At 53.3% G+C, this 19,273-nt stretch overlaps 1 protein-coding gene across 2 annotated transcripts in view; it reads left to right on the plus strand.

The window, feature by feature from the left end:
* The first annotated feature begins 15,811 nt into the window (after nucleotides 1-15,811).
* Nucleotides 15,812-19,273, plus strand: part of IL16 (interleukin 16) — an 89,046-nt gene continuing 85,584 nt past the window's right edge. The window contains exon 1 of one of the 2 annotated variants that reach the window (XM_006142651.3): nucleotides 15,812-16,033. In XM_006142651.3, the coding sequence (XP_006142713.1) occupies nucleotides 15,994-16,033 (40 nt within the window). In that variant the 5' untranslated portion in view covers nucleotides 15,812-15,993. The remainder of the gene's footprint in view (nucleotides 16,034-19,273) is intronic. The other variant, XM_027769049.1, reaches the window with a different exon arrangement.

Genomic DNA, 19,273 nt, shown 5'->3' on the forward strand with positions numbered 1-19,273 from the left:
CGCCCTATAGCAAAAGCCTCTCCAAAAAAAAAAAGAAAAGAAAGATGGCAATGTTCAGTTCCCTGGACCCCCTTTGGCTGCTCAGAACACCGAAAACCCAGTCCTCCCTGCACACCCCTCAGGCCTGGTGGCGCGTGGGTTAGCCTCACATGCCGGCTGTCAGTGGGTAGAGGGTCTCTGCAGCCCTGTGCTGAGGGAGATGGGACACAGCCCCGCAGTCGGGGAGCATGAGAGTTGCCCCATGTGTCCAGGAGGGGAGCGTGGATCCCGTTTTAGCCAGCCCTGTCCCAGGCCTTCCCTTTCTGACCGACCCTCGTTCCTGCAGCTGCTCTAGGCCTCCTGGGGCCACATCACGAGGGCTGCCTGGCACGGGGCCGTGGGCTCTGTCTGAAGGGCTGTGCCGAGCAGGCTGACCTGCCAGGGCTCCACCTGGAGCACTGGCACGGTGTGCTCCATGCCCTCGTCCACTGCAGGGAGACGCGCACGGACACTTCGGGGAGGGCGTCCCCTCCCGTCCACCTAGGGGGCGGGAGAGAGGGTCTCCCAGGGTCAGCTGTGAGCCGTGGAGCAAGCCTCCTCCCTCCCTCCCTCCCGCCCTCCCTGCATGGTCTCCGTGCTGTTTTTGCTGGCCGATGGGAACCAGGTTGAACATCTGCCAAACATCTGCTCGTGTCTCCTGAACGTGCTCCCAACCAGACGGGCAGGAAGCGGCACCACCCTGCACCGCCAGGGCCAGCGAGTGCCACACCAGGACGCCGCCTGGCTCGCTGGCGGACTGGCCAGCTCCTGGCGCCAAGAGCTGGTCTCTTGCAGTGGGGAGTGGGAGCGTGGTGGGAGCCTTCTCTCGGCTCTGTTGTCTGCCCTTTCCTTCTGGGGAGGGACAGTGCTATGCAGCAAGCCTATATGACAGAAGAGAGAGCCGGCCAGAGTGGCAAGAGATGGGCAGAGTGGGAGCACAGGCTCCACTCTCAGCCCAGCATCCCTACCCCCAGGAAGCAGCCTCTGACCTCCTAGCGTCGGGATGAATGTCCTCGTGTTCCCACAGTGCCACTTACCTTCCTGTCACCTTCTGTGGACCCTACGCGAATATTCCCCTGACCCGTCTAGCCCTTGCAGGGATGGAGTGAGGAAGGGGCGTGCGATCACCTTGAAATCCCTCATGAGCAGCCTAGTGCCCGCCATTCAGCGAATGCTCAGTGCGTGTGTGTTAAGGGACCGTGGGGCTCTGGGGTGCGTTGACTGAGCACGGTTTTGTACAAGGATCTCCAAGGAATCTCTTGTCGAGGCTGGCATCAGGTCGGATCGCGCTCCCATCTCTCCTGCCTTGTCAGGTGGATCGTGCTTAGGGACCAGGGCAGCATCAGGACCGGACCCGCGAACCCAAGTCTGTGACAGTGGGACTGGGAAGTGGCAGCTGTGCGTCTCTCCTGGATGTTCGTTTGTGGCACGGGAGCCCTTGAGAGAACTTAGCCGATCGGGGGACTGAGGCTCATGGACGCTTTCGCTTTGCTGACTGAGGCGCTGGGGCAGCTCGGTGCTGGTTTCCACCCCTCAAATATTCCAATGCTTAAAATGTATTTGAAACACTCGGGCAACTCTTGCTTTTCAGAGAGCTGAGCTTAGGGCCAGCAGGTGGCGTGTTGGTTAAGGCGCTGGATCCCACGTGGCCAACTCTGGGACCGGAGTCCCAGACTGGGTAGCTTCAAAAACAGGCCAGGCGTGTGTGCATGCGTGCCCAAAATCCTGAGAGGAGAACGGAGGAGCAGGGAACGGGGTGTGGCCAGGCCCCTGACGGGGAAGGGACTGCTTTCTCACTTTCTCTCTCCCTCTCTCTCTCTTTTGTCAGCGCGTTCCCCTTATAGCAAAACCAAAAAAACCCCAAAAAGTACAAAGCACCGCCTCCTTGGTTTACCTGTGACCATATTTGTACATCCTGACCCACCCCGAATAACTTAGAAGCTGCTGGTAGAAGAGGGATGCTGGGATAAGAAAATCTATCGTGTGGTGTGGACTTCCTGGCGAGGCGAAAGCAGTGAGGGAGGGAATCGGAGAAACACCGGCAGCCCCTGGGATGCGGTGGTAAAGCAGTTACGAGCTGGCCTGCAGTAGCGTGGTGGGCGTATCTGCTTCCGCATGAACCGGGGGAGAGGCTGGAAGCGGGGCGTCGGCTGTGCACGCGCCCCGACTGCGTTTAACGAGATGTTGGGAGGAAGGGGGCGGAAGGGAACTGGCTGGCTCCCAAGAGTCATAAAGGGAGTGCAGAAAGGCCAGAAATCCGCATCCCAAACCGAACAGCCTGTGAGGGATACATGGTGAGAAAGGAGGTTAAGGATGTCTTTGCAGGCCCGCCCGATGGCCTGGTGGCTAAGGGGGCTGGATCCCACAGGGTCGGCTACGTGTTTTGAGTCCTGGTCTTGGCCGTAGAGAGATATGCTGAGTGCATCTGTGTGTGGGTTCTCCAGTCCCCAAAGGAGGCAGAAATGGAGGAGAAGGGATTGCAGCAGGAAAGAGAGAGACTGTGAGCAGCAGAGGCAAGCATTGGGCCGAGGGCGTGCTGCCCGGTGTGTCAACGGAGCCCTCGGAGTTAGGGCGGAGGTCCGATGAAGGGTGCTGCGCTCCCGCTGTTGGGACATTGTCCCTCTGCTGCCCCATCTCAGAGCGAATGCTCAGACCAAGGCCGTGGTCTTCACGTCTGTGGCTTCAGGCTGCCCGAGTGGCCAGCCCTCCACTCCCTGAAGGAGGCTCCGGGGGCATGGGCAGAGAAGTGGAGCAGATGCGAGAACTGAGTCGCGAAGGGACAGGGGAGTAGTTCCCGAAAGAGGAACCGCGTCCTGAGTTTCGAGAGCCACACTGCCGCCCAGACAAAACGAGCCCCCATGCCTCTGTGACCATCTGAGAGCTGGACTTGTGAGACTCCAGGCATCTGCAGGGAGCGAACAGGCCGAGAAAGCTGCACAGACCCCATTTTCCAAAGCCCGCTTCCGATGTGGCTCTCCTCGAGAAACCTCCTACAGTGTGTCCTTGGAGAGCCACAGAAGGGACTGTCGCCCGGGGGCCAGAATAGAGGATTCCTTGGGGAACAGCCCCCACCCTCCGGGTCAGAGGTCTTTACGGTGGCTGAATGCGGGATTTCAGAATTTCTGTGAATCTGTGAGCGCTGGCGTCTCCCGTGTTTTTCTTCTTTGAAGGGGAGGTACCTGTGGCTACCGTCCTGTCCCCGTCCCACCACTGAGTAGTGGTTGTGTGGAAGCCAGGGCCCTTGACCTGTCGGATCAGCGATGGACAGACCATGGCCCCCACACCAACCTTCTCCTTTCTCCTTCTCTCCTTTTCCAAGACTTATCCATTCCATTTTATTTTATTATAATTTCTTTTTTAAAAAAATATGTATTTTATTTTATTTATTATTATTATTTTTTAATTTGACCAGAGAGAGAGGGGGAAAGTGAGAAAGCTAGCTGCCAGGCCCAAGGTCCAAACAGCAGTGGTTCCTGTGGGTGTCCTGCACCTCAGCCATCACTCCACCTGCTGGCCCTACCCCGAGCGTTTTTATAAGTGACCTTTGACTGGAACACAGCCACGCCCATCATTTGCATAACAGCTGGGGCTGCTTTTTGTGCTACAGAGGCAGGGTAGAGTATTCGGAACAGAGACCTGTGGTCCATGAGCCTCCTGTAGTGTATTTACTCTCTGGCCCTTTAAGAACAGGTTTGCTGGGGGCGGGAGGGGGGGGTGGGCAGGAGGTGGCATGGTGGTTAAGGAGCTGGATTCCCACGTGGCTGACCGCAGTTCAAGTCCAGGATCTAGATGCTTGCTTGCTTTCCTTCCCTCTCTCTGCGGTGAGTGTACATGCTCTATAGCAAGTTAACAAAAGAGTAAATAGATACATACAGAAGTATAAAAAGACAAAGAAAAGGTTGCTGGCCCTGTTCTAGAACCATAGTCCTCTGGACCAAGAAGGGCCACCTTTGTCTTGTGGGCGAGACACGATGGGCCGGCTGGAGAGTCTGATCTCTTGAGTGGAGCGTTCCGGCTGGATGTGGCTCAGTGCCTCCCGCACCACGTGAGTGCGAGGGAGTGTCTGCGTAGGAGGGAGGACAGGAGTATTTGGTGACCGGCAGAGAACCCGAACGCTCCCTGAATAGCCACGTGTTCTTCCTAGCTGGGCAGTAGATCAGGAGTGAAAATGGCATGTATCACGTCTGACCAGTGACAGTGAATAACGCTTCTACAGCCAGCAGGCGGCAAGTGGTTAAGGCACTGGGCTCCCACGTGACTGATGGCTGTTCGAGTCCAGGCCCCGCGGCTTGGAACCTACCCCGGTGTGTGTGCATGAGTGCCTAAATACAGAGAGGAGAATGAAGGAGAAGGGATTGTGGCATAGCCAGCCTCCCTGGGCAGTGATTTCTCACTTTCTCTCTCTTTCTCTGTCTCTCCAGTAAGTGCATGTGCCCTATACCAAAAATCTCTCTTAAAAAAAAAAAAAAAAGAAAAACCCTCCTGTAGTTTTCCATATTCTTTCATCCTGTGCTGTGGGACTCCAGAGGTGTCATATTGAGACAGTGGAGACACACGGTAGAGACTGCTTGCAAAAAAAAAAGGACCAGCAGTTGGTGTAATGGCTATGTCGTTGGACTCCCATGTAGTTGGTTCGAGTCCCGGACCTGGTGGCTTAAACTCATGCCGGGCACATGTGTATGCATGCCCAAGATCCCGAGTGATAATGGAGGAGAAAGGATTGTGGTGGCACCATCCCCCTTGGGGGGTGATTTCTCGCTTTCTATCTCTCTGTCTCTGTCTTTCTGGCAAGCGCACATGCCCTATAGCAGAAACCTCTCAAAAAAAAAAAAAAAAAAGGGAAGCTAGAGACTGCCTCCTGGATGGTCTGACTGATACAATAAATATCACACCTATGTCATAATTTAAGTTAAATTGCGTTTATACTTATATATACAATTTATATTCAATAATGCAATATTGTGTTTATATTAATCATTTTAATACTATATAAAATATTCTTTGAAAACATGACTTTTAATGCCTTCACAATGTTCCACTGGGTTATTTCACTGAAACTGCTCCGCGCCTAGGAAGCCATGGCGAGAAAGGTCCATTCACTGCTTGTAGGAGACTGTCGTGCAACGTACCTGAAATACAATTTCACAGTGTGTTTATATCTCCTTGGATTTGGTAGTTCTATACGAAATTTATCTCAGGAAATAATAAGAGACACGGGCAAAAATTTACCAATAAAGATTTTTGTTTTAATTTAATTTTTTTAAAAAGAATTTTTTATTTTATTGGTGTTTGATTTTTAATTTGACCAGAGAGAGAGAGAAAGGGAAAGTAAGAAAACAACCTGCCAGGCCCGGGATTTGAACTGTGGTTACGCTATGGGAGTCCAGTGCCTCAGCCACCACACCACCTGTTGGCCCCTTTAATTTTTAAAATTTATTCATTTTAACTGCAAGAGGGCACATACACTAGCCAGAGACAGAGAGAGTGAGAGTGAGAGTGGGAGAGGGAGAGGGAGAAATCAGTCCTCTCAATGGGGATTGGCCATGCCTCAATTCCTTCTCCTCCATGTCTCCATTTTGTTGGGATTTGGGACACGCACGTACACATGTCCAGGGTGTTTTTCAAGCTACTGGGTACAGGACTCCAACTGTGCAACCAGCCATGTGGGATCTAGCACCTTGACCACCACGCCACCTGCTGGCCCTAGCTGCCAGTCTTTTGCGTGGTACCTATTCACTCCTGCGGGCTGCCTCAGATCAGGGGTGGGACTGGCCACGGTTTTCTCTTCCTTTCCTTGGCAACTCATTCCTTCTGGCTGCAAAGACTCTTCAGATGGTCTCCTGGCCATCCAGCAGCTACCGCCCGTTTGGTTACATAAAGAGCAAGTGAATCATGAACACGTGGATTGTACTTCCGTTCAAATGCACAGGGATTCCACGTTATGGGAAATGGACCGAGGGCTGGGCTAATGAGCACTGGGTCTGGGAGGTCGGACGACTCGCCGAACAGATCTGCAGTTAAGTCCGTCTGGTCTCCTCCAAACCTTCCTCCTCAGCACCCTAGAAATGGCAGCAATTTAACTCGGGGGGATGCTAAAAGCGAGCCTTTCCTCCAAGAGAGATGGGAAGCCAAACCAACTTGCCAAAGGCTCCTAGGGCTTTACTAGTCTTGTCCCGAGGCCAGAGAGGACTGAACAACATGCAAGATGGGACCTCCCTTCCCCTGGCTTCTGTGCTGGGACTTCCTTCATTTTCATTTTCCTTCAGCCTCTCCTCTGTCTTGATGTGGCTTGTCTCCTTCAGGGTCTGCCCCTTAAATGTTGGGGTTTTCTAAGACTTTATCCTTAGCACGTTGTCTTTCCTGGGTTTTCTAGATTATTTTAAATCTGAACCTTTACTTCAACTCCTTTTTTTTTTTTTTTAAGAATTATGTATTTAATTTTATTTATCATCATTATCATATTTTAAAGTTTTTTGCTACAGAGCACGTGAGAGAGAAAGAAAAAGTAAGAAAGCCAGATCCGGGACTTGAACGGTGGTCGGCCATGTGGGAGTCCAGTGCCTTAATCACTATGCCACCTGCTGGCCCCTCAGCTACTTTCTGTACATCCATGGTGTTCAATCCCCAACAGAGATGGGGGCAGTGGAAGGAGGAAGAAAGGGGAAAATGCTTCTAGGGAAATGGTAGACCTGCGGTCACCCGAGATAGTCCAGGTGTGGAGAACACAGCCCAAGTGAACACCAGGACTGCAGTGAGGCGTAGCAACTGCAGACAGCGTAGACGTGAAGGCTGCAATGCACGTGAGCTCAAGCCTAGGGGTGGCTGGTACTGGGAGGCTCTAGGACCTGACAGCCCCATTGGTGATTTCTACCGACTCTGGCCCATGTAGAGGATGGAAGGCGTGTGAGGCACCTGGGAGGAATTGGGAAGGTGTCTGCAGGGAGTGGGGTGCCCACGAAGCTAAGCCTAATGCCCTCTTCCTCCCTGAGGTCCGTCAGTCCTTGCACCGTTGGAGCTTCTCGCTCCTAGAGACCTGAGCGGCCCCTTACATCTGTCAACCCCTCCACGTCCACCCACTGCTCCTGGGACATAGGGCCGAGGGCTGGTCTTTGAAGCATGTCTCGGGTCTCCCGTTAGAACTGAGATCGATCCTTTGTGCTGATTCTCTGTGTTCTAGACTGCCTCAGAGAGGAGACCTGGCCTCGGGCGGGCCTTTGGCCTCTTTCTGGTTGGCATCCATCCATATCCGGCTCCCCTGGAGAGGTGGGACTCCCAGTGGTCCCTCGTCCTCCTGGCTCAGTACTGTGAGCCTCTATCTCGGCTTCCAGTCCGGCCTCTGTCCCCTCCAGCTCTCCCTAGCTAAGTGGTCTCTTCCCTGGAAGACCGACCAACTTAAGGTCGGAGGGACACCATGCTTGCCTCTCCAAATGGGGGAGCTGTTAACTTCCTACCCCTCTCACGGGAGAGCAAAGACAGGCCCCAGGGCCTCCATCATGCCTGGCCCCATCTGTTGTTCCACGGCACCCCTATTGCTCCTTGGGCCTCTGTCTGGACTAGCACGAGAGTCCTGGACTTGTTCTCTGCTCTGTAACACTCCCTATTTGTGTGTCTCTGTCCTTGAGTGAGTCGTTTTCCTTCTAGGCCTCAGAGTCCTCATATCTGCGATGAGAGGGCTGTTTTAGGACAGGATTTTGTTTTTCTTTCTCTCTCTCTTTCTCTCTCTTTCTCTCTTCCTCTCTTCCTCGCTTTCTTTCTCTCTCTCTCTTTCTTTCAAAAAAATTTGCTGGGGGGTGTGTATGCTCACTAGGTTAGGCACAGAGAGAGGGAAAGTGAGCAAGTATCCTTCCCATGGAGGATGATCACGCCACCATCCCTTCTCCTCCGTCCCTCCCCCATTTCAGGCATGCACGCACATGCACTGGGTGTGTTTTTCAAGTCACTGGGTCTGAGACTCGAACCTCATGGTTGGCCCTGTTGGATGCAGCCGCCTTAACCACTACGCCACCAGCTGGTCCAGGACTCATTCTTTTGATGTGCTCAGCAGAACCGTGAGGAACTGCTGAGGAGGGGTCCAGTGGGAGGCCGGGGGCTAGGGCAGCAGACTCAGCACCCTCCTGCCTGCAGCCAGGGCAGCTTCAGTGTATCTGTTGTAGCTATTGGTGCTCCATAGGAGTTGTTGGGAAAAGGACCCAGTTCTCTAAATGTTCGCAGACCACGCGGGTCTGTTCTTCCCGAAGCCCTTCCGGCTCCGGCCTCCTTCGTGGTTTCCAGACCGTGTTCACCCGAGGCTTGAAACAGATAGCAAAGGTCATTGCCCTCCCACCTGCAGACAGGTGGGGCAGGTCCTTCTCCCTGATGTGGCTCCGAGTCCTTGCAAAACTGTAACAGGTACTTTTCTGCTCTTTACGTAAGAATAATAGGTTTAAATTATGGTTTTTGCTACAGGGTGTGTGCACTTGCTGGAGAGAAAGGGAAAAAAAAATCAATCAATCAATAATCCCTTCTCCTCCATTTTCCTCCTGGGATTTTGGATGTGCACACACATGGTATGATTTTTAAGCCACCAGGTCCAGGACTCAAACAGTGGTCAGCCATGTGGGAGTCCGGCGCCTTAACCACGACCCCACCTGCTGGCCCCCGTTTCTCCGTCTTTTGATGCCAGGCAAACTCCTTAACTTCTCTGCGCCTCTACTTCCACTCCTCTAAGAGGGGGGAACCGTAGAATGAAATGATGACGGATGCGGTAGGGAAGTGCCTTCTCATCTGCAAACTGTGAGTACTGACCGTCCTTACTGGGTGGTTAACAGCTAAGCAGGTTTCGTGGGTCCCCTCATCACAGGTGACCTGGCAGGACTCTGGGACTTTTTCCTGACAGTTGGAATTACCAGATCCCCCAGGGTATCCTTATCTTTGGCATGCTGTACGAGGCTTGTTTTAACCTTAACACAGATGCTTAAAAACGACCCAGCATTTCAGATGCCACAAATTGGTCTGCTAAGCTGTCTCTCTAATTTTCCGCGTGCAGGGGACTTTTCTGAATTAACGAGTTGGTTAACGAAGACGATTTTCAGGTATGTTTACCACCCTCAGGGATGAAGGTGTCTGGGTTCATGATTACTCACTAGACCAAAAACAGTTGACCGACTTCCCCTAAGCCACCCTGACTCCTGTGGGGCCACTGTCACTCAGGCTCACATGTCACTGCAGGTGGCGTGGCAGCTCTTTGTAAGAGTGTGTGGCAAGTGGCCAAGGGTTCGAGAGACAATGCCGACCTCTTCTGATGACAGGGCCCAAAGCCATTGTAGTCGCTTGCTGCACAGGGCCCTGGCGGAGAATGAGCAAACCCAGGCTCCCACGTCCGTGACCCTGGGGCGCTGCGGGCAGGCGGTGTCTCAGCAATCGCCCAAGTGTTCAGTGTGATTTGACAGCGTCAGCTGGGAACTCAGAGGCCCAGGCAATGGGAACGGGGAGGAAGTGGGCTGTGGGAACTCATCCCAGGGCTGCCGCGGGTCTGGTCCCTCGAGCACGCCGTGAAGCCGTTATGTAACAGGGAGTGGTGGCCTTGGATGTGATTCGGGCGCCTGCCCTGGAAAGCAGCCTGCGTTGGAATCTGTAGAGGCAGTCCTACTCTGTGGCTTTGGAAGGCGGGAGCACGGGCAGGCTGCACCTCCCAGCCTCCACACTAGAGGCCGCCAAGCAGATGGAGCTCACAGTCGGTGGACAGGGCAGAGGGCAGGCTTCAGGTCGGCCGGGAGTGGCTGGGCCAGTCAACAGCAGCAGGAGGCAGGCTTGTCAGGCCAGCTCAATACTGGGGACCTGGGAGGACAGAGGGCTCACCCAGCCACAGCAGATCATACGCCAGCAGCAGGGAGGGTCACTGTGGGCCTCCCAGCGTCCTGCTGCCCAGTCAGAAGTGACTCAGGACTGGGAGAACCCACTTTGCAACTAGAGGTGTCTGTGTCCGTACCCCTGAGAGACTTGGGGGACCCAAGTCAAGAGAGGACACTCGATCTGATCATCCAAAGTGAGCATAATCCAGGGAACCGCTGAGTCACTGGGGAGTCCACAACCCCAGAATCCCAGCCCTGGGGTGTGGCTGGCAGAGGCATGGCCAATGGCCAAGAGGAGGGCCGAGTGGGCATGTGGGTCGTTGAGGTTAGACCTCCTCCAGGTGGTTCAGCTAGTGTCAGAAGACAAAATGTGAGGCCCGCTAAACTGAACAGAATTTGAGTAAGAAATACACCCACGTAGTTGACTGTAGTTCACATCCTAGACCTGCTGCTTAAAGCTCACCCCGGGCATATGTGCGTGCGTACCCAAAATCCTGAGAGGAGACTGGAGGAGAGAGATTGTGGCGTGGCCATACCCACCCCAACTCCCACCGCTGGAGGGGGTGACTTCTCCCTGTCTCTCTGGGACATGCACGTGCACTATAGCAAAAATCTCTCTCTCAAAAAATACATTCTAGAACTGGGCAGCATTCTAGACTAAAATTGGTTTTGAATGTTCCACTCTTGGGTCAGTATATATACATATAGATAGATAGAGCTATATATGATATATGTATGTATATGTATATGTATACGTATATATATCAATCTGTAGAGAGAGAGAGAGAGAGAGAGATGGAGGGAGGTCGACCATGGTAGACTGTTCTCTTGGGATTTTGGCCATACATACACGTGCCGAGCAGCATTTTCAAGCTGCTGGATCTGGAACTCGAACCAAGTCAGGCAGCCAGGCATATGGGAGTCCAGTGCCTTAACCACCATGCCACCTGCGGGCCATGGAAGTTTTCCTCTTTTAAGCCAATTAAGAAATACAGAGAAAAAGAAATGAGCACCCAGAATGCCATTAACCACAGATAACCTGTGTTCATATCTTGGCATTATTATTATTTTCTTTTTGGAGAGGTTTTTGCTATAGGGCGCGTGCGCTCGCCAGACAGACAGAGAGAGACATAGAGACAGAAAGCGAGAAATCACCCCCCAGGGGGGATGGTCACGCCGCAATCCCTTCTCCTCCATTCTCCTCTTGGGATCTTGGGCACGCACGCACACGCGCCCGGTGTGAGATTTAAGCCACCGGGTCCGGAACACGAACCGCGGTCGACTACGTGGGAGTCCAGCGACATAGCCATTACGCTAACTGCTGGTTCCCTCTTGGCATTATTTATAGGGAAAAAAATCGCATACAAATATGGCAGTCTTCAGTCTCTGTGATTGAACTTAACTCTTAAACCTCCGTTTCTGCAGGTGATGACAGAGCAACTTAGGCAATTCAAAGTCAATGAAATCAGCCCTGATTTAAAACCCAGTCTCTCCTGGGCAGCTACGAGGTCAGTTCAGGATTTCTGCTGCGGGGTCGCGGGGTGGCACGGCGGCAGTGGGAAGGTGCCTCTCTGCTGGCCTTCCCTGTGGTGAGCCTGCCAACCCCTCCTCAGCACGGGGCAGCTCCAGGCTCACCACGTGGGGTGCTGAGGCATCTGGCTCTCTCACCCGTGAAAGTCACCCTGCTTCCTCCACCTCCAACTGTCAGGAACTCGCCGGGTAGCTGGCACATGCAGGGAATTCTGGGTACCTCATTAAGGCACAGGGAATGTGCGTCTACACTCCAACCCAACAGGACTCTCAGGAGAGTCTCCCAGCATCTTTCCTGGACCTCCTGGGAGGATGGCAGTCCCGGATGGGCTCAGGGCATGCTCAGGAGGCTCTTTCCTCCCAGAATTTCAGGCGGGAAGTGGGGCCCAGTCTCTGATCTGTCTCCACTGCGTGCTGCCCGTGTTTTTTGGCACTGAACTTAGAAAGGGGCACATTGGGCAGATCCCTTCTTGAGTTCCAACCTGCGGCCTCTGAACCCCGCTCTCCCTCCAGCCGGGCAGACTTTTATCTTCTTGTAAATAAGAATGAAGCAGTTCTTGGGGCTGACAGGTGGTATGGGGGTTGAGCTACTGGACTCCCATATGGCCGCTGCAGTTCGAGTCCTGGACCTGGTGGATTGCTTTTTCACTTTCTCTCTCTCTGGTGAGCACATTAATAATAATAATAATAATACATTAAATGAATAACTCTTAAAAAAAGAATTAAGCAGCTCTGATATCCCATGTTCTTCCCAGCTCTGAAGTTTCTGGTATAAATTGTATGATTTCTTTTTATGGTTAAAGCCAAGCTTTTGGCATCAGAAATAAATAAAAACAAATCCAATGTGTTTGTTCCCACACACTCTGAGTGGCTTAAAACAACACAAAATGATGATCTTTCTGTTCTGGAGGCCCGAAGTCTAACTAGGTTTCACAGAGCTAAGATCAAGGTGTTGGCAGGATGGCCTTTCTTCCTGGAGATTGGAGGAGAGACTCCTTTTTTTTTTTTCCTTTTCTTCATGTTTAAAGCCACTAGTGTAGTTTCAAGTTTTTTTCTCTGACTTCCTATTCTGTTTTTAAAAAAAAAAAATTTTTTTTTTGTTTTGGTTTTTTTAGAGGTTTTTGTCTTAGGACGCATGCACTGGCTGGGCGGGGGGGGGGGGAGGACAGAGATAGATGGCCACACTGCTATCCCTTCTCCTCCATTCTCCTCCTGGGACCCTGGGCATGCACACACGTGTGCCTGGTGTGATATTCAGGTCACTTTGTCAGGGACTCGAACCACTGTTGACCATGCTATCCATTCTCCTCCTGGGACCCTGGGCATGCTCACATGTGTGCCTGGTGTGATATTCAGGTCACTTTGTCAGGGACTCGAACCACTGTTGACCATGTAGGAATCCCGTGATGAAACCGCTCTACCATCTGCTGGTCCCCTCCTCTTCCATTTTTGAAGACCCTCGTGGTTAGGCTGTCTCCACCTGAATAGTCTCGGATAACCCCTTTATTCTGAAGTCAGCTGATTAGTAACCTCATTTATTTATTTTTAAGTTTTATCAGAGGGTATATGCACTTGCTGAAGAGAAGGGGTACATGAAAAAGCACCCCTCATTGGAAATGGTCACACTGCAGTTCCTTCTCCTTCATTTCTCTCTCCCTTTGGGGTTTTGGGAACCCACACACGCCTGGTGTGTTTTTCAAGCCTCTGACTTTGAGACTTGAACTCACAGTCAGCCCTGTGGGGTCCCGCCGCCTCACCAGAACATGGACTGGCCTAGTAACCGTACTACCTTAATTCCAACCTTAATTCCGTCTTGCGTGGGAGATGTCCTTAGTCACAGACTCCTGAGGTCAGAATGTGGACGCCTTTGGAGGGGCCATTATTCTGCCCATCACACCAAATAATCATTTCTTTATCAAAGGCTTGACTCGCGCTCAGAAGCCATGGATTCCAAGATCCTAGTCTGCTATTGATCTACCGGCCTGTTGAGGAATTCCAAAGCCAGTGACTTGACTTCAAACAACGTTTTTTTTTAAATACAAAGAAATTCTGTCATCCTGCGGGTAGTGGGATTTGAAGGAGAACACGGCTCCCTGACGGGTGGGGTAACGTTAAGGACGATGGGAACACGGCAGAGATATTGGAAAGCTCACGGTGAAACTAAACAAATCCCCATTTGACTTCTCCAGATCGAATCCTATTTCCTGTATGTGGCGTACTACACAGTCTGCTTTTTGGTTTCGGTTTGCCAGGGGGTGGGTACACTCGCCAGAGGGAGAGGGAGAAAGCGCCCTCCCTGTGATGTGCTCACGCCGCAGTCCTGTCTCCGTCTCTCTATCCTGTTGAGGTGTGGGGCACTCACACTCATGCCCCCTGTGTTTTCCAAGCCACTGGGTCTAGGAGTCAAAGTGCACAGTCAGCCATGTGGGAGCTAGTTCCCTTAACCATGCAGTCGTGGGGCAGCCTTGCTCTGCCTGTTTCTCTCTCTCTCTCAAAATAATTATTAATTTAATTTATTATTATTTTGGAGAGGTTTTTGCTATAGGGCACATGTGCTCGCCAGAGAGACAGAGAGACAGACAGCGAGAAATCACCCCCCCCCCCAGGGGGGATGACCATGCCACAATCCCTTCTCCTCCATTCTCCTCTAGGAATCTTGGGCACGCACGCACGTGCACGCACCTGGCGTGCATTTAAGCCATCGGGTCAGGGACTTGAACTGCTGTCAACTATCTGGGAATCCAGTGACATAGCCATTACGCCAACTGCAGGTACCTAATTTATTATTATTATTATTATTATTATTATCTGCTTTATAGGACAAGTGCACTCACCAGAGAGAGAGAGAGAAGGAAAATCAGAAAGCAAGCTGCTTGGTCTGGGACTCGAACCGTGGTCAGCTATGGGGGAGTCCAATGTCTTAACTATCACCAAGCCACCTGCCAGCCCCTTCACTTAGCAATAGAACATGGTCCTTTTTCTCAGACAGGACCCCGGGCTTTGCCACATCACCTCCGTTGGTGCCGAGCAGCGCCCAGCGTATCCAGCCTTCTGTCTCGGCTGCAGTTGGCCCTGCTGAAATGCCGGGCTAGTTTCTGGCCTTCGTAACGCTCTGGGCAGCGAATTAGCTAACCGGTAAGGTGGGGCTGACGCACAGAAGTGCCCCTCTGGTCCCAGGCCTCCTCCTGGGGTGAGGATGGCTCTCCGGAGCTGTTCCCACCCTGGGTGCTGATAGCAGGGTCTTCCCAGCTAACCTCCAGCCCCGCCTTGAGAAGTGACAGCTGCAGGCAGGTTCGATAAGGGCGGATGGAGGGCTGAGGGAGATGCGGTGCCCTGGAGGCGGGTGGAGCAGGGCAGTGGTGACCTGGACGCTTGATTCTTCGAGGCCCTGAGAGCTAGTAGTGACCTCAGCCAAGGGGCCTATCCCAGGACTACCGGGACCCTTGGCAGGTGATTAACAGGTGGCTTGCGCTAGCCTAGGGCCTGTTCCAGATGCTTCCCTGATGGTTTTTCTCTATCTAACAGAGTCAGCTTCCCTTCCACCCTGTCTCTTGTGACTCTGTCCAGAAGAGTGAGTATTCTTCTTCCCGTCTTCAACTGTTTGCCTACTTATATTCGTTTGGTCTTTCCGGAGTGGATCCATGGATTTATTTAACCCGGCAGTCAAATTGACCGATTAAAATAATAGTACATCTCGTCTAAGTCTAAAAATAAGATCGCCAGAGTGAGAAGGCAGGAGGAGGTCTTGGGTACCGTGGACCATGGAGCCTGGCTGCCCCAGGCTCGATCCCCTCCTCTTTTCCCCCTCCTGTCCTGACACGAGTGGGAACCAGGGCGCCTCCTGTTTTAATTAAAATCAGCCTCCACCTTCCCTGGAGCCCGACTGCCCTTCTCGGGACACAGGCTGCATTCACTCCGAGTAGCTCTGCCCAAGCCCTTCGCAGACTTTATGAAAGGCGTTTTCTCTTGGATTAAACAGGCGCTGTGTGTGTGTGTGTGTGTGTGTGTGTGTGGCGTGTGCGAGGGAGCAGATGAATCACTTCAACTTTGGGCAAGGATCTGAGGTGTTGTGTTTGTCCCATGCAATTACATAAACACACCAGGACTCATTTAAAAAAGAAAAGTGTGTGTGTGTGTGTGTGTGTGTGTGTGTAGGAGGGTGTGGACGCAGACTCCGTGCCCGGGCTGATTTAAACCGTGGGGCACACTTTCCATACATTAGACCTCAGGACTCACTGTGTTCTACCCGCTCACAGAGGACTCGGAGTCCAGAGGAAAGTTTGAGGTTTTCCATTTCTGTTTGTGGTACAGGAAAAAGCTTATGATCTGAGGGCTGGGTTCAGTGGAATAACATTGCCTTTATACACATTTGCTTCGCGAGGAGGGCAGGAGTTGGAAGCGACCGTTGTGAAACGTTAAAGATTTTCTGGCAGAGGAAAAGGGATTTTTTTTCCCCTTCCCTCCCTGCTGAGGAAAAACAGTTCTAACGAGGAGTTACTTTGTAGTTTTAACTCATATTCCAATACTCCCGGCCAGGGACACTGCGGTAGATCCCGCCACGACATCGCGAGCCGGGCTTGGAGGGACTCCGCACGGCTCTCGAAGCCCCGCTGTCATGAGCTTGCAGAAGAGAGTCTTCCCCAGGAGGGAGAAGGGTGAGTGCAGTGCCTGTCTCGGGACTCAGGGGGAGGCGGGATGGAGGGCTTGGCCCTTGCAGTCCTCCCCCAGGGCTGGAAGCACAGTTTGGGTTACACGCCGTGGAGTGTGCAAGTGTGTGTGTACATGCGTGTGGTGCAATAGGACACAGCTCTGTCTGTGTGTCCTTGCAGAGGGCGGCTGAGTGCCCACCACACGGTTGGCAGAGGAAGCCAGGGCACATGGAAGGATGCCGCAAGGGTGAGCCCTGGCCAGGGCAGGGGCTGCTGCTTCGAGCGTTGCAGGGGCAGGGCCGGGAACATCCGTGTCTAGAGGCTGCAGCTGTCAGGGCACGCACCGGCTCAGCGATGTTGCAGGAGGCAGTGGGACGGGAGAGGGAGTGGTTCAGCCCAGGAGCGAGGAGCGCGGGGCTCAGCAGCAGCCCTGAGAGCTGGGAGGGGCTCCAGGGACCCCGGCCGACCCTGGCCCTGCTGCAGGTACAGCCCAGGAGATGAGATCATTGCTTATATTAGCCTCTGTCTTTTGCTCCGGAAACAAACAAGCAGGCTTCGGGGCAGAGGATTGGAACCTTTCTGCCCAACCGTTGAAGTCAGTACTGGCAGAACTTCGGTTCTTTTGTAACTTTGGCCTAAGAGACGGGACACATGGTTTTCTTTAAAAAGGAGAACCAAGCACGTCAAAAGCACATTCTGACGTTTCCAGCTCCAGGAAGATGCAGCGAGGACCGTGGGGTCCATCTGGGTAGGATCCGTGAGCGCGTCCTCGGGCCTCTGAGGGCACGCAGAGGTGGGGAGGGACTAGAAGCCCACGTCGAGGTGGGTGCGGCCACCTGAGACGAAATCGTGGCTCTGTGAGGAGCCGACTCCTTGATCTCTTCAGCCTTGCGGTGGCTGTTTTCTCCTTTGTGAAGCAGTGGTGGTAAATACCTGCCTAGGGGCAGGCAGGTGACATAGTGGTTAACATGGCCGACCATGGTTCGAGTCCTGGATCTGGTAGCTTGCTTTCTCACTTTCCCTTCCTCTTTCTGTCTGTATCTGATCAAACTGGAAAATAATAATAATAAATAAAGTTAAATAATTATTTAAAAAAAAATCCCTGCTTCACGGGACAGGGAAGCAGTAATGTGACAAAGCCCGTGAAGTGCCCTGGGTGGCAGGTGAATGACTTGCCCCGGTGGCCTGGCCTCTCTCTCGTAGAAGCAGACTCACAGCGGCAAGAGCTGCCTTTGCAGGGAACCACAGGGATGCATTGACTTAACCTGGGCAGTCCGCGTGCGCAGGGCTTGGCCTGGGGTCGGCGGGTGCTCCACGTTTGGGGAGAACACGTTCTTTACATTTATTTATTAGAGAAATAGCATGAGGCAGAGATAGGTCTTTGCTTTTCTTATTGCCACAGGGCACCTGTGCTCACTAGACAGAGACAGAGCAACACAGAGAAAGAGGGAGAGAGAAGGCACCGTTCCATGTGGCATAGTCACGTCGCAGTCTCTTCTCTTTCCTTTCCCCATCCTGCTGGGATTCTGGACATGCACACATACATACCTGGCATGTTTGTGAAGCTGCCGGGGTTGGGATTAGAACCATGGCTGGCCATGTGGGACCTGGCTCCCTTAGCCACTAGGCTACAGGGCTGGCATGAGATACAGGAACCTTCGATAGGGTCTCGCCACGCCGCGATCCTCTTTCCCAGTTTCCCGGTTAGTTAGCAGTGTGTGCTTGCAGTCTGGGATTTGAACCCAGGCCACCCATGCAGCGTCAGCCAGCACGCAGCAGAACCCTACTGCTTGGGCCGCAGCATCCGGCCACTGTCTCTCACTTTCACGTGTGGGGAGGTCTGGCCACTTCCTGCCCCTGGCTGCCATGGCTCTGGTTAGCTTCCCCTGGTAAAAGCTCTGCGTCAGAGATTTGCACGGGGGAGTCTCGGGCAGCTGCACTGGGAGCGCCTGCGAGTGTGGGGGTCTGCGCTGGACAGACGGGACAGCCGTGGAGACGCAGACCCGGGGGGTGGGTGGGCCTTGTACCCTGCGGCAACCAGTCATTGCTGTGACTGGCCTGGGACCGGCGTGTGACCTCGGGCAAGGCTTTTTGGACCGTGGACCGCTCCTGGGGAAGGACGCAGCTACAAGCTGTCCTGGGCAGCCCATTGTCGGCCGTGGGATGGGGACCACGGGGCTGGCCACTCGCCATACATTCAGTAAACCGGGCAGAGTTCTCTTTCCTCCATGCTCCGCTGTCAGGAGGTGGGGACTGGAGCACATGGACACCTGTCCAGTTCCATCCTCACCCAGGGTGGTCTTGGGGAAGCCCCTCTCCGCACCTGGCTTTTGTCCCTGAGTCTATAACCTGGGCAGTGTCAGACAGCACAGGGCCTCTAAGAACCCTCCCGGCTCTCACAAGTGCGGATCTGAGCACGCGAGTGCTGACAGGTCGTGTCCTCAGTGGCAGTCAGGGGTGTGTGGTGTCCACAGGTGTCTCCATTCCCGCTGCTGGAAAATAGGAGCTAGAGGGGGAAAGACAGCGCCCCCACAGGGCCTCGGCGGTGCGGTGCACCCCAGCCTCGGTCAGCCCCGGATCAGCCCAGACCCGTGCCTGGTGTATCAGGGAGGCCTCTGGATGTGACCCCAGAATGCTCCCACGTGGACCCGCCGGTCAACCTTGCCGAATGCCATGCTTACGTCTGAGCTGCTGTGCCCACCGCTCCCTGAGCCCTCCAGACCATGAGCCTCCTTGGTGTAGACTCGTCCGTCCGTTTTTCCTACAGCGTCTTTCAAACCGTTGTCATGGGGCTTGCCAGCTTGGGGAGGAAGAGCTTTGCATTGTCCTGTGTGTCAGTCAGTGGCCTTTGTCCCATAGCTGGTGACCAGCTCCTGCGTGTCCACCTAGGTAACCGCCCCGCCCCGCCCCGCCTGTGCATCCCGGAAAGCCTCTGCCGGGCTGGCCGCTTGCTCTGGCAGAGGGCTTTCAGCAGCGCACGTTGACTTAGGGCCACAAACACGGGCTCATTTCAGCTCACGACCCTGTGAGGCAAAGTCACCTTTATTTTACTCAGCTTAAAGGAGGCATGGTGAATATCCAGAGGGGGTAGCAGGGCTGAGATTTGAACCCAGGCGGGTTGATCCCATTCTTTTTTTTTTTTTCTTTTAAAAAATTCTTTATTTAATCATTGATTTATTTTAATTTGACCCCCCCCACCCACACACACACACACAGTAGGGGGGAGTGATAAGAAAGCAAGCCACC

Source organism: Tupaia chinensis, unplaced genomic scaffold (assembly GCF_000334495.1).
Source record: "Tupaia chinensis unplaced genomic scaffold, TupChi_1.0 Scaffold000078_1, whole genome shotgun sequence".
In the NCBI taxonomy this organism is placed as follows: domain Eukaryota; kingdom Metazoa; phylum Chordata; class Mammalia; order Scandentia; family Tupaiidae; genus Tupaia; species Tupaia belangeri.